This window comes from Halichoerus grypus, chromosome 6 (genome assembly GCF_964656455.1).
Source record: "Halichoerus grypus chromosome 6, mHalGry1.hap1.1, whole genome shotgun sequence".
Taxonomy (NCBI): domain Eukaryota; kingdom Metazoa; phylum Chordata; class Mammalia; order Carnivora; family Phocidae; genus Halichoerus; species Halichoerus grypus.
This window is the reverse complement of record NC_135717.1, coordinates 63,946,368-63,961,960: the sequence shown is the minus strand read 5'-3', so window position 1 is coordinate 63,961,960 and position 15,593 is coordinate 63,946,368. Positions and strand designations below refer to the sequence as shown.

The window sequence follows — 15,593 nt, the reverse complement described above, 5'->3', positions numbered from 1 at the left end:
ACCAGGGGAGCTCCAGACTCCAGTGTACCAAAGAGGTCTGAGGAGTGACCATTTCCTAGGAAGGAAGGAAGGAAGGAAGGAAGGAAGTAGGGAAGAGAGAGAGGGAGGAAGAGGGGGAGGGAGGGAAATGAATCATATCCAGCATTTACTGAGTACTTACCATGTGCCAGGCTCTGTTTTAAATGATCAGTATATATTAATTCATTTGATCTTCGTAACAGTCCAGCAAATAGGCAAATAAATGTACAAAAATAGCCGAGACAATTTTTAAAAAAGAACACAAAAATGGGACTTACACTACCAGATACTAAAACACACTAGAAAGCTATAATAATTTAACAGTATGGTTTGGATGCTAAAATGGACATTTAGGCTAATGAAACAGAAGAGTATAGAAACTGACCTCACATACGAGAATGAAAGATACGATAAAAATGACATTTCCAACCAGTAGGGGAAGAAACCCAAACAATTCAGTAAGTGATATTGGGACAATTGACTATACAGACACTTGGAAGATATAAGTTCCAGATGAGTTAACGACAAATCTAATAATAAAAACATGTTATAAACTTGGACTCTAAGTAAGGTCTTCTGAACTAAGACTTGCTTGGCAACACGCTGAAGGTGAAACTTACAGCACATTATTTAGCCTTCTGATATATTGTATTTTTTGTTTTTAATCAATAGAATGAAGATGACAATAGAATTATTATGAAGTTTACTCTGATTGGCAGTGGGTAAATCTCGTTTGTTACGTTAAACTTTGTGGCTTAGTAGTTGCATCCAATTCTGCATACCTCCATCCTCTGGAGGTATTGAAATTTTATTTTTCTGTTGCTATTAACAACACATTTGAGTCTAATATGCAGACATGGCCCCTATGTTAACTCCTATATCTCAGCACCTCTACAAGTGATAAGAAAATCTTCCTCTTTGACATTTTTGACAAGTTCCTAACCTACTGCAGGACTGCTTGTGAATGTATGGTTATAAATGCCCGTTCGAAAACAGCAAGAGATCTGTGAATTCCGGATGTTCTTTGACTTTCTCCTTTTGAGATCAGTTCCCACAAGAAGAAAATTATTGGACTTACCTACTTGGTGGGCATCCTCTCTACTCCATTGCTGTAAAGAGTGAATGCTTTACCAAGTGGAAGTGAAAACATTTTAAGGTCATTATTTTCCCCCTCTCGAGCAGTAAGGTAAAAAGACAAAAGCTGCTTCCTTGGTGAAACTGTTATATTGGTTATTTGGCTGCTTTTTACCTTCCTAGATAACCAGTTCTATGACAAAGTAGCTCCATGCCGAGATAGAGACTTCAGTTTCAAGTGACAGAATCCTCATTCAAACCAACCCAAGAACATTCGTAAGGGAACAAATTGGCTTCAGTAGCTGGAAAGTCAAAGGCGGAATGTAGCTTCAGGCGTAGCTGGTTTATCTAGGTAAGGCCTGGCCCCACCTGGCCCTTAGGGAATGAACCACACTCGCTCCGCCCCACGCCCCCAGGAAAGAGGAGGAGCCTTTTTGCCAGAATAAGAGAGGAAAGCCCCGAGCTAAAAAAAGCCACAGTGGTGACCTAAGATGTTTCCTGGTTCAGCACATCCTGCACAAAGTGCCTGCACCATCACCTTCTCCCTCAAGTTATTGCTGGAAAGGTCTGGCTTGCTCCTGAAGCCACACTCTGCAGGGTATTTGCATCAGTCCCTTTGCTGTGTCTCCCCAGTGAGGCCAGAAAACAAGTTGCCTGCCCTCTGTTTCCTGTTCTGCCTCCATGTTACTTTGTTGTGATAGGCACTATGTAACAATCCATATTTGGTTTAGTGTGTGTGTGTGTGTGTGTGTGTGTGTGTGTGTGTGTGTGTGTGTGGTTTAATTAGGACAGGATGATGTATGATATATAACCATCATGAAAGTGAATACTCGTGACTTCTAATGGAATTGGTGTGAGAAGTCTCTTAAACACATTCCTGGGCCTGCAGAAAGTTCCTGAGGCTTCTTCATTCACCCCTGAAGGTCTAAGTGCAATAGTTCTTGATCTGTGTGAACTGTTAGAATTGCCCTCAACATCAGCTGAGGGGCTGGACCTGTGTTGGTAGGAATAGAGGAGGTGCCTAATTTCTTTGGGAACCACCATCTGATTGCTCCCCACTGGGGCAGAGGACTGGGGCTTGGTGGCCTAGCAGACAAATGCGTGGCCCACTTCTGGGGGCCCCTCCCGTAACCCCATCCACCCAGGGAGGTCCGGGAGTATGACTGCCTTCCCCAATTCCATCTGCCTCAGGATAGGCTCAGGCACCTCCCATCATTTCTGTGTTCCAAAATCAGGTCTGTTGGTTTTCTCTCCACTCCTTTTATCATCCCCTCTCCGCAGAGTCTCTCCCCTCCTGGAGCCGTCAGAATGCTTTGTCTCCAGCACAGTAGCGGGCCAGTGGCTCCCGGTAACCAGGGGCAACCAGGAATCTGTACCAGCTATTTGTGCCGCATTTGTCAGGCGCAATCTAGCCGCGAGCTGGGTAGACGGGGAAAATGTGCTGCAAAGGTTTTCTTGTACAGTGAAATATTATCTTCGCTTTTTTTAGAACGACCAGTCCATGGGCGAGATGCAGATAATTGGAGGCGATGATCTTTCAACACTGGCTGGAAAGGTTTGTTAATGTAACTCCGCTCGGGCTGCACTGATGTCATGGGGAAATCAGTGACCTTCATTTCAGGTCAGCTCTCGAAATGCATTTCAGACACTCTCCCGGGCTGGCTAATTCATGCAAATGGATGTGTGAATCCTTTTAATGATTTCTTCCTTATAAAACACTCCTTTCATAAAGCTTCCAGGACCTGAGGCCGACCAGATCTTTCGTCTCCAACCTTCCTTCCAATCTCCTTTCAGACAACCCTGTATTTCAAAATCCCTTGGCACTCTTGCTTTCTTCCTTTTCTCCTCTTGCAGTTCCTCCAGAAAAGGAAGCTTTTTTCCTTTATTTGTCTCTTTTTTATCTCTCATCTATGCCTCAGCACCTAGGCATTGCAGTAAGACATTTAAACAGGTTTGTTGAAATATCTAAAATTTAAGGAAGGGATTAAAAGCTCGAGAGCACTTTTTCCAGCCTTATGCCTTTTTCACTCCCATGCAAAAGAATGTAATCCATTAGATCATGGGGCGAACACCTCCACTTTCAACTTGGCATTCCAAACCTGCCAATGCTCAATAATTAAGTGAAAATTTGTTTGGATTCTGACATAAATTCATCCATTGGAAGGAAGAGTTTTGCCTAATGCACCTGGCGTTTGTGGAAATGGGGTCTGAGATTCAAGTTTTGCTGTGAATGCAAGCAACAGCCCAGGTCCTCTTGGACTCATTATCCTTGAACAACTTCAGCCTTCTGAGTCAAATGGATCAGCCTCCTCCACAAGTTTAATCTCTCATATTTGTGGTTGTTATTGTTATGCAATGTCCAGGTGGGCATAGGAATAGCAGGCACATTTAACAGAAATATGTATAATAACATTAGGAACACAACAGAGCCACACAGGCTCTAACTAGACAAACCAGCTTCCTTCCCTCTACTCTTTAGAAAGCCTGGTAGCCATCTACATGTGACATTGTGATCTAGATGTCAATTATGTTCCACAGAAATTGGAATTAACTGGCTGATGTTAATGCATCATTAGGCCACCATTTGATGTTACTACGTCAGTACGTGATATAACATCTTTGGGGTGCCTGGGGGGCTCAGTCCATTGAGCGTCGGACTTTTGATCTCTGCTCGGGTCTTAATCTCGAGGTTGTGAGTTCGAGCCCCGTGTTGGGCGCCACACTGGGCGTGGAGCCTACTTTAAAAAAATAATGAAAATAAAAGTAACATCCTAGAAAACTAAAATACTCAAAGCCATTTCCAGAAACTCACAACTTTTAACAACCTGGAGTGGCCTTTAAACGACAAGTCATTTTGGGACTTTGTTGGAGGACATTGCCTTAGAGGTGTGTGACACAAGAGAAATACCATACCTTGTGTGGTATTACACAAGCCTCTTGCCATGGGCTATTATGGGGGCGGGGGAGGTCTGTCAGAGTGGGAATTCTAAGAATTCTAAATGAATGCCAAAGAAAAAGTTGCACATAAAATTGGTCTTTCTCTTCTGCTTCCTAAAATCATCTTCTATTTCATTTTAAAGTGATCTCCCTCTTACGTGAGCATCGGATATTCCCTTCCCTTAAGAGATAGAGAGGAGGGTGGGGAAAGGCTAGTTTTGTACTAAGGGATGGAGTGATAGGAGGGGTGATAGTACTCTGCCTCAGTATCCCCTCCCAGAATTACTACAAAGACACCCTCCCGCCATGAGAAAATAGAGATCGTGGAAGTTCAGGTGGGAGAGGTAGAAAATCAGCCGGCAGTAAGTACAAGCAGGAATCAGCTTCAATTTTTTGCTTACATGACAAATGATTCTTCCAGGTGCTATTCCATAGTATCTTTACGCTAACATTTATGTGTGTGCTTCGATGGATTTCTATATATGCTTAAATGTGTGCTGAGTAGAACCCCTTGAGCTTAGAACGCAGGGGGTAAATATTTCTAAGATGAATCAATATTGATTAGCCAGGTTCTCAACTGTCACAACAGCTTAGGTTTAGAGATTATGCATCTTTATGCAGCTCAGGGTACCTGGGCTCCCATCAGAGACGAGTGCTAATGAACCAGGGTAGACCACACTCAGTGCTCTCAAATGTGTCTTAAATCTGCCCACTTCTCTCCATCTTCACGGCAATCACCTGAATCTAGACTTTTACAGTAGCAAAATGTGGTCTATGGCAGGGGTTAGTGAACTTTTTAGGGAAGGGCTGGGCAGTAAATATCTTTAGATTTTGAGGGCTATACAATCTCTGTTGCAACTACTTAATTCTGCTATCATAGCATGAAACCAGCAAACAGCCAAAGATAAAAGGGAAACAAATGGACATGGCTGTGTTTCAATAAAACTTTATTTATAAAAATGGCCGATGGGCCATAGTTTGATGACCTTTGATCTAGGAACCAGCAAGGTCAGCACCATCTGCAAACTAATCAGAAATGCAGTATCTCAGATCCCACTGCAGATCTTCTGAATTAAGTCTTCCTTTTAACAAGATCTCTAGATGGTTCCTATGCACACGGAAGTTTGAGAAGCACTGGTCTTCTAGGGCCAGACCACTACTATCCCTTCTCTGGGATGCTATTGTAACCTGACTAGTCTCCTTGAACTTCTGCCTTCATTTAACTCTTGCTACCCTCCAAACCATTCTCCAAAAAACAACAGCCAAAGGGATCTTCTTAAAATACAAATTGGATCGCCTCATTTGCCTACTGAAAACCTTTCAGCGGCCCCTCAATTAGGGTTGTCAGACTTAGCAAAAAAAAAAAAAAAAAAAAAACGGAGAACAGGATGCCAAGTTGAATTTGAATTTCAAATAAACAATGAATGCATTTTTAGTATAAGCATGTCACATGCAATAATTGGAACATACTTAAGCTCAAAAATCATTTGTTATTCATCTGAAATTCAAATGTAACTGGGTGTTCCATATTTTATCTGGGAACCCTACTTCCAGTGTTCTGAGATTATAATCCAACCTCCTTCTCACAGCTTGTAAGACTTATGTGATCTGGCCGTGCTTCCCTCCCACCATCATCATACACCACTCACCCCTCCTCACGGTGCTATCACCACACTGGTTAAGCTCCAAACAAGCTGTGGCCTCCAACCTGGAATCCATTTTCCTCCTATCCTTCAGGTCTCAGCCTCCTGTGTTAGGGAGGTCTTCCCTGACTCTCTGTCTAAAATGGGCATACATTCTTCTCCTGCATGCTCCTCACCTTCCCCATTCATCTCTGTATCAGTACCCTGTTTCAAGTCAAGCCGTTTCCACAGTTTGCAGTGTTTACTTTGAGGCTAATTTTTTTATTTGTCTATTTCCCCCACCAGAATGTCAGTGTAAGGTGGGCAGGGACCCTGCCTATCTTATTCACCATTCTATCTCCTGCATCGTGCATGGTGCCTAGCTGACAGGTTGGAAAAAATATTTGGTGACTGAGTGAATGCAGGTTCTTCTTTCTCTTAGAAAGAAATCAGAAAGGTGTTTTCAATGAAGTGTGGGAAAGGGCGGACATGGCAGAGGAAAAGGTACATAGAAGTCCATCTAGCCAGACCAAAGGACACATCAGCCAGCAGGTTGGGTTTAAGGTGAATGAGAAAGGTGTCGAGTGAGGGCACATTGACTTTGAGAAGCAGAAGGGCTTTGGTGTCACAAGAGAGTCCAAGCGGGGACTGGGTTGGTGAATGCCGCACACCTGAAGGTGGACAAGTGAAAATAATGTCACTTAACTTTTGGAATTTCCTTTTCCTTAAACAGATGAAGGCATTCATATGGCTTGATCTGTTCACCCATCCTTCAGCCTTTCAGAGAAAGGCTTTGCATTAAGAGTTTGAGAGAACTTTAAAAATAAGTTTCAGAGGCCCTCCAGAATCTTTCCATCATGCAGAATGTACGCCAGCTAGGGAAAAAACAAACAAACAAACAAACAAAATTTGAAAAGGCACCCAACAATTAGTGGGAACTATTTTTAACGATCCCAAGAAAAGTCCCTTGCCCTTAAAGAAATGATTCCTTGGGACTGTGACTGTCTTCACAAGAGGAGGCTGAGGTTTTACTTGGGACCAGAAAACCTGGGAATAACCCAGAAAAGGGAGGAAGAGCATCATGAAATGAGGGATGAAGGAGGGAAATAGGAGAGCCAGAGGACAAGAGCAGGCCCATGTGACTGAAAGAAATCAGCTCAAAATAGAGAAACAATACTTTAAAACACGGAAAATGTAAATTGGGTTTGGTTTGTAGAATATATTGAATGTCTCAATAAAGAGTTTAACTTGCTCAGAAAAGCAAAGAGGAGTTGCAAAAGTTTTTGAGCAGAAGTGACATCAAGAAGCTGTGTTTTGGGAAAATGAACTTGATAGGAGGGTCGAGGATGGGAAGGAGACTCCAGGCAGAGAAACCAGTCAGGAAGCCATATAGGTGGAGCACGCACGGGCACCGGAACCACAGGAGCTAAGTAGGAGTGTTGCAGAAGGCACCGCGCTGACCGAAGGAGGAGCAGCGGAGCTAAATGATGAAATGAAGGAGGGAGGGTTAGAAAAGATTTTTTTAAATTTTTTTTTAAGATTTATTTCTTTATTTGAGAGAGAGAATGTGTGAGTGGGGTGAGGGTGGGGGAGAAAAGGGGCAGAGGGAGAGAATCTCAAGCAGACTCCTGGCTGAGCACATCCAATGTGGAGCCCAATGGGGGGCTCGATCTCACGACCCTGAGATCATGACCTGAGCTGAAATCAAGAATCGGATGCTTAACCGACTGAGCCACACAGGCCCCCGAAAAGATTTTTTTTTAATCAAATTTGTTTATAAAAGAACTTTTAAAAACATGGGGACAGCTCACCTATATAATTGTCCACACATTATAAGCCCCATAAATGTAGTACATAACTTCTTAAACTCTCTAAAGATGTGTGGTTTAAAATATCCAGAAAAGAGACTATAGCCCCCATGGACCTGTCTCTTTCATGGCTTCTTTTTTTTACCTTTCTTTCCTTCTTTTCTTCTTTCTTTCTCTCTTTCTTGCCTGCCTTCTTTCTTTTTTTCTTTCTTTCCTTCCTTCTTTCTTTCTTTTTTTTTAAAGCAAAGAAAAGGAAGCTCATAAGGGAAGCTGGCTGAGTCATGGTTCTAAATAGGTCATGGCTGTTGAATAAAGGGAACCCTCAATGATTAAGTTAAATGGCCTCGTCGGCTCACAATATTTAAAAGCATTTTCCTCGGTGTGTTCAAGCTGTCTGCACAACGTGATCTCTGGCTGATTTTTTTTCAAAGTTGATTTAATCCTGGCACTTCATAAAATGTGTGTATCCATTAAAGCAAGAAGATTTTATTCATGTTCAAGGGAAATCTCTGAAAGGGGTGGAATAAAACCAAATGCATGGAAACAGACCCAAATCTGGCAACGGGAAAACACAGATGTGCAGGTTAAATGCAAGATTTCAGGAGACATGCCACCTTCCCCCACCAAATAAGTTTCTAATCAAATGCCAGAATGAAGCGTCAGAACCTGCCAAATTTCCTCCTTGGCTGCCTTAACTATTTAAATCATTCCTTTTTATTGCATCTGACTAGGCTGAGAACAATAATGGAAATGCCCACCGACTGATGATTCTGGCAATTTTGTGAATTATCACATAAAGTGAAATGCTGAACTACATTCCTTTCTCTGTGGGGTTCATATTCACACTCCTACCCATGCTCAGCACCCACAATGAGCCCATCATCATTACTGCCAACCCTCTGCTTGGCGAGACCATAGCCGCAAAACTATACTGCGGCCGATTAGACTGTGGCATGCTACTCATTCTGCATTTTAAAAGACTGAAAAGGGGAATAACCTATTTAAGAAAATCATTTAGATTTGTATAACTCCTTCCTTCTTTCTTTTCTTCTTTTTCTTCTTTCCTTTCTTTTTCTTCAAGAAACTTGAGGTGATTAGCTTCCATCAGGATTGTACCATAGCAACGAAAAGACACACTCCAGAGACTCCCCATAGAATTTTTGCCTGTGGCCCCCAGGTTGCAAATTTTACTTACTTTCCGGTAGGAAATGAGCTAGGTGTGATGAGATGACTAAGACAGTAACTGGCAGACATCTCAGATTCAGTGATGGGAGTTATCAGATTGGAAGCGTTTAGGAGGCACAGCGTGTCCTGAAAAAATTTCTAAGGTTGCCCACTCAAAAAAAAAAAAAAAAGGAGGGGGATGTATTTTGGAAGATTTCTTGGTGCAAAATTAAAAGCAGTAGACATTAACTATAGCTCAGTTAATGGGGAATTGTACATCGCTGAGGAAAACAAAATGGAGGGGATGTGTCAAAAGTATAACGAGGGGCGCCTGGGTGGCTCAGATGGTTAAGCGTCTGGCTTCGGCTCAGGTCATGATCCCAGGGTCCTGGGATCGAGCCCCACATCGGGCTCCTGACTCAGCGGGGAGTCTGCTTCTTCCTCTCCCTCTGCCTCTCCCACTGCTCATGCTCTCTCTCTCTCTGTATCTCTGCGTCTCAAATGAATAAATAAAATCTTTAAAAAAAAAAAAAAGTATAACGAACTAGAGAAAGAAATGAGGTCAAAATTGTTGATTTGTTCCAAAGGCATTTCTTGAGCACTTACTACATACCGGTCTCCATGTTATATGCTGATTGTATAAAGATGAATTTGTCTTTGTCCCTTAGCTTGTGAAGCTAATCCTGGTATATTAAAATGTAAAGAGATTAGTTCTCTTAGACAGTAATGAAAATGCTTCCAAAGTTGGGGTAGTCACTTTCTCTGTACTCTTGGGCTATTTCTTTTGTATGGCAATTTCCAAAGGTACTAAAGGCATTGATTTTTTGGAGGTAAGCTGCTAACAATCTGGACAGTAAACCCACATATTATTTAGGAAAAAATTTGAAAATAGTGTGATGTTCTGTAAAGGAAAAGAAATACCTGTATTGACTTCTCTAACTGACTGAAGAACTCTAGATTTCTGCATAGCTCCCTTTCAGTAGCAGATGGGTTTTTTATATCAGTATTCTCTTGCCCATCATTTATGAACCCACTAAATAATTTTACTTTTTAAATACCGTACACAACTCAGAAAGTTCTTTGTGCTTTTATAGATGTTATCAACCCACTTAGCCTCCTTAATCCTCCAAAATCCTTTAAGAAATATAGTTAAACCATAATTAACCAATGTTTTCTTCATAATAATCCTTCCAAGAAAGAAAGAAAGAAAGAGTAAGAGAGAGAAAGATAAAGAAAGAGAGAAAAAAAGAAAGAGAAAAAGAGAAAGAAAGAAGCGTAAAGAAAAGGAGGGTTATTGCAGTCTAAGACACTGAAAGATGACAGGGAAAACAATTAGGAATTTCAACGAAATAAACAAACTAAAAGGGAACATAATTATAATATACTACTTAACTCTGTAGTGGGAAAAAAACATGACCAGTACAAGAAGATATAGTCATAACAGAGTATCTACCCTGGGGGGTGGAAAAAGAAGTGAGATAGTGTAAAACAACAAAATTCTTATCATTATATAATATAGTAAATAGATGATGTCTAAAATTATTAAATTGAGAAATATAAGCACAGTAAAAGGGACTATTTTAAATTAAAAGGGAATTAAAGACCCAACGCATGGGCTTCGATTAGACAGACCAGCTACAAAGGCCATTTTAAAGACAACTAGGGCAATCTAAGTATGTCCTAGGTTTTATATATGATATTAAGAAATTATTGCCAGATAAAGAAGTTGTGATACACACACACACACACACACACACACGAGGGAATATTATTCAACCATGAGAACCTAGGAAATCCTGCCATTTGCAACAACATGGATGCACCTTGAGAGCATTATACTAAGTGAAGTAAGTCAGACAGAGAAAGACAAATACTGTATGATCTTACTTACATGTGGAATATAAAACAAAACAAAACAACACAAAAACCGGACTCATAGAAAAAGAGATCCCATTTGTGGTTACCTGAGGCAGGGGGTGGGGGACAGGGAAATCAGAGGAAGGTGATCAGAAGGTTCAAATTTTCAGTTACAAGATAAATAAGTACTAGGGATGAAATGTACAATACAATGACTATAGCTAACACTGTTGTGTGATATATATGAAGGTTGTTAAGAGAGCAAATCCTAAGAGTTCTCATTATAAGGAAAAAATGGTCTTTTTTTGCTTTCTTCTTTTATTGTAGCTATACAAGATGATGGATGTTAGCTAAATTTATCGAGGTAATCATTTTATAATATATATAAATCAAACCATTATGCAGTACACCTTAAACTTATACAGTGTATGTCAATTATACCTCAATAAAACTAGAAAAAATGAGAAACATAAAATAAAATGGATTGTTGTCATTTTTGTTAGTTGTGATAATATTTTGGCTATGCATAATATAGAATACCATGATAACTTTAATATAAAGTACATAAGGATTTTTAAATACTTTACAGTTAGATACACAGCTACATTTAGAAAATCTTTAGACTTTTCTATTTGATTTTGAATCTGTATATGCATTCCTTGATTTTAAAATGTGTTGAAGTAATTTTGATAATATATCTCTGGATTAGTACACATTCAAGTCCTGCTTCTCAACCACCACTGTATCTTATAGTTAAAATTAATCTTTTCAAAGATGACTCTTGTTTTGCAAGATTCTAAGCTTTTAAAAAACAAATTTAATTATATTCAGTGCACTTTATTTAATTAGGCAAGAATGCAGACTAACAGAGTTTTAAAGAGTTTTTCATTATAAGATTGAAACAAAAAAAGGTTATGAGCTAGGGAATTAAATTAACCAAGTATTCGGGTTGGTTAACAGGCATGGTTGGTAAGCCTCAGTCAGACTAAAAATGCACATCCTAACTAACTGTTGTGGGATAATGGTTAAGAACATAGCAAATGTGTTCAGAATACCAAGGGGACCCCTCTGTCTCTGTGACTCTTAGGGTAGGGGATACTGTGGGCATGACCTACTTTAAAAATGGACCAGATAAGCTTACATTTCAATGATAAAACTAATATTTTTAAAATGTATTTAACGGGGAGGGGGGACGCCTGGGGTGGCTCAATTGGTGAAGCATCTGACTTCAGCTCAGGTCATGATCTCAGGGTCCTGGGATCAAGCCCCACACTGGGCTCTGTGCTTAGCCGAGGGTCTGCTTGGCCCTCTCCCTCTGCCCCTCCCCTCGCTCGCACACTCTCTCTCTCAAAGAAGAAATAAATAAAATCTTAAAAAAATAAAATAAAATGTATTTAATGACTAAATGACTATTTAATGACTATACCAGAGAGAAAAATACTTCCAGAAAGATATTTCCGCCTAAGAAGCATGTGACACATAAAGTAAATATGGTTTTGGTTGGTTGGCTAACACTTTCATTACTTAAGTCTCTTTTGCATTAGACATAAGTAAGCTTTCTAAGGTGTAAGGTTTGATAGAATTTTTAAAAGTATCATATGAATCATAGGGAGAAATGAAGGGTCATCTAAAGAAAGACAACATTACATTATAGCCACACCCTTCAGTTCATTTCAATGTCATATTAACACAGTCGTATTTTAATGTGGTGGGACAATGTTGACATGTAACTACTAATCCATTTAATTGGTTGGTTTTAATTCATTAATCAGTGTCATCAGTTACTAATCCTCCACTCAGTAAATAATTGCTGAGCATCTATATGCAGGTATATATATGCTAGGGACTCAGAATACAATAGTAAGCAAGACAAGCATGATCCCCATCCTCATGGAGTTTACATTCTAGTAGGAAGACAGCTATCAAACAGGAATTGAAATGAAACAGAATCAGTGTTTTTAGGGGAGAAGGAGAGGTAGGCCTCGAGAGCACATAGCAAGGAACACAACCATTTTCTAAAAATATCAACCAGGCGCTTCGCAGAGCTCTCTCTAGCCCACCCCTTCCTCAGGGTTGAAAATCCGAGAGTAAACGCAGAATCCCCAATGACTGGTGGCTACGCAGGAATACAGGACTGTCACAGTTGAATACATGATCCTTCTGCAGAGTGCTGTCTCCGTTAACAACGTAGTTTATGTGGCTCATTTTCCTGGTAAACTCTTAGTAAACTTTGTGTGCCAAAGAAAGCTGGATGGGGTGCTTGCCAGAATTAGGGATGTGGGTTGACCTTGTGGATAGCTCTTCAGACAGGTCTAGGATCTGACATGACCCTGCTGCTAACCTGAATGTAGATACCAATATTGTAGCACCCAGTAATTGCAGAGAGACTGTTAGCATAAATCTGGAATACCTATATTACTTCCAAGCATTTGAGTTAGATGGATGGGGGAGGACCAGCTAAGCAAATTGTGGAATTTCTAACTGTAAGCAAAAACGTGGGTCTATCTTGTGAATCAGATTTGCATCGTATTCTAAATAACTGTTGTGTTTTGTTATTTTGTTTTGTTTTTTAATTTCAGAATGTCCTCATTGTTGAGGTAAGCTGACTTTTCTTTATCCATATTTGGAAGTTGAAAGAATCTAATGGTGAGTTTTGAGATAGCACTTATTATCAGATTGGTCAAGGATTTATTGAATTTCCACTGTGCGCGTGGCTCTACAAATTTACTAAGAGCTAACTAGAATCAGTGGCCTGAAACAATTTAGAATAAAAGCTTTGCAATAATAGTTTCGTGGTACTTTATCCGTTTTTATGTCTAATCTCACGCATGTCTAAATTGGTTCTTATACCTATTTGTGAATCAGGCATTTTTTACAGAAGAGGAAACTAGCCCCACAGAACCAAATATATATAATAGTAAAAGCAAGGTTTGAACTCTTTTCACCCTTGATTCAGTGTTCTTCCTAATGACCCCTAAGGACTTCAAACAATTCTACCTTCAGCAACGAAATCATAAATACAATCAATTTTCAAATGGCAATCCAAGAAAAGGTTATAATTTAATTTAATTTTTCTGCTAAAAAAAAAATGAGAGCGAACGGGCCCTGTGGTAGCAGTGGACTTAATACAGCACATGGCCACTTTTCCTTCGAGAGCACGCCTGTCTTATCAGCTGGCAAGAATTCAAGGGAGCTGTTTCAAGCTTTTGTTACACAAATGCCCGTGTACGCCATGTGTATCTGCAGTCCTCCCGGCTCAGACATAACCCAGGAAGTAGACCCTCTAGCCAAACGAATTGCCCAACCCTGGCTAAATTCAGACCTGTTGTTTTGATAATCAGCTCCTGACAGCTGATTTCTGTCCCAAGGACAATACATTTCTGCTGCCCATTCTCCTCTAATTGTACAGCAGCTCATCAGCAGAGACGAGCCGAGGCTCACTGCAGCCTTGCACCCGCAGAATTCACAGGCTGTCACCAGCTGCCGTCCAGACACATCTCACTTCCCAGCCGTAGAATCCCCTATTGAGTGGGGAGGGCAAGGGGGAGGTGTTTATCCATTCAGTGTATTCAGATGTACATCCCATGTCCATGAAAATTCATGCGTTCCGTATTGTGTTGCATAACCTCAGGGCCAAATTTGGTCCTTGAATGTGCATGCACGAGTCCCAATGTACTCAGTGAGCAGCCCCACATGCTCTCCAAAGGCCGAACTTAGCTTTCAACACAGCTCAAGGATTCCAAGAGGAAACATTCACCAATATATTCCCCTAAACCCAGCTTCCGAGAGAAGCACCTGTCTAAAAACTGTAACAAACCCTGCTTCCTATTTTGACTCCATCTGATGGCAATTCTAATTATGATGCATTATTAATAAGACATACAATCATCTGTCTGGATGCAAAGTCTATTATGCTGCCCAAATGCGCTCAGTTGAATGTGTCTGTCCTCTTTGCAAAGGATGTTGTTGGAACCGGGAAGACCATGCGAGCGCTGCTCAGTAGCATAGAGAAATACAAGCCCAACATGATTAAGGTAGCCAGGTGAGTAGGACATTCCCACGTCATTGTTGTTGCTTCTGTGTGTCCAAATAAGCCCGAGAGGGATGCTAACACAGGATGTTGTCCCCAAAGAGAGCAGTCTATTCCAAACCAGTGACCCTGTGCCCCGGGGTGTTATGGCTTGACCACACTGAACAAATAGCCCATTTGATTGCTAGCCTGAGACAGAGGAAGGGGAAGAGGACATGCTTTGCCGGGTGTCTGAGCTTCTCGTTACTGTGCCTCCATTAGTAGCTTCCAGCTGGTGCCAGTGCCCCTCTCCCTGCCTTTTATCTAGAATCACTGATGTGGTGCCTCGGTAGCAGGAGCGTGAATTAGGGGCCCGGGATGGTGCCCCACATGCCGGGGCGGGGGGGAATACATATTTTAATGATGTTCGGTTCTATTTGCAATTCACAGAAGTTTTATCTGGATCACTAAACACTTTTTTTTTTTTTTAATGGTAGTTTGTTGGTGAAGAGGACACCTAGAAGTGACGGCTTTAGACCCGACTGTAAGTGGTTTTGGTTTTGGTTGGTTGGTTGGTTGGTTGGGTGGCTGGTGGTGTCATTTCACGTTGAAGAATCTCTGGTTTCCTATTTGCTGGCATTCTGTGTGAAGCAGAAGCTGTAAAGGTTTCCTAGTCCCACAGACGTCTCCCCAGCCTTGCCAATAGAACCCTTTTCAACAAGGATAGAACCCTTTACAACGAGGGTTTTTCATTTCCCAGTTTGCGTTGTTCATGGAAATTCTGTCATGTGCATTGGATATTTTTGTGTTTAGGTTTTCCATAGCACCTTAAAGCCAAAGAACTCAGCTAATGGGTTTCAGGGGGTGGAGGGAGACTTGACCCCACCAGACTGGCTGACACGCAAGTTCCCTGCCTTGGCCGCTGCCCCTGTCAGTCAGACCTGGGAAGGCACTGTAAAGGCTTAGAGGGATTCTCATACTGTCTCCAGGAACCATCACCAGACAATGCTCGATGCCGACCAAAGAAAAGTTCAGTAACACAGAGAATTGGCCGAGCAGATATCTTCAGATACCATCTTTGTGCTTGACTTCCTATGTTCTGGA

At 41.1% G+C, this 15,593-nt stretch overlaps 1 protein-coding gene across 4 annotated transcripts in view; it reads left to right on the top strand.

Moving 5' to 3' along the window:
• Window positions 1-15,593, top strand: part of PRTFDC1 (phosphoribosyl transferase domain containing 1) — a 108,162-nt gene that overhangs the window by 70,943 nt on the left and 21,626 nt on the right. For 3 of the 4 annotated variants that reach the window (XM_036072706.2, XM_036072705.2, XM_036072707.2), the window contains exons 4-7: window positions 2,582-2,647; window positions 13,060-13,077; window positions 14,440-14,522; window positions 14,987-15,033. In XM_036072706.2, the coding sequence (XP_035928599.1) occupies window positions 2,582-2,647; window positions 13,060-13,077; window positions 14,440-14,522; window positions 14,987-15,033 (214 nt within the window). The remainder of the gene's footprint in view (window positions 1-2,581; window positions 2,648-13,059; window positions 13,078-14,439; window positions 14,523-14,986; window positions 15,034-15,593) is intronic. The other variant, XM_078075254.1, reaches the window with a different exon arrangement.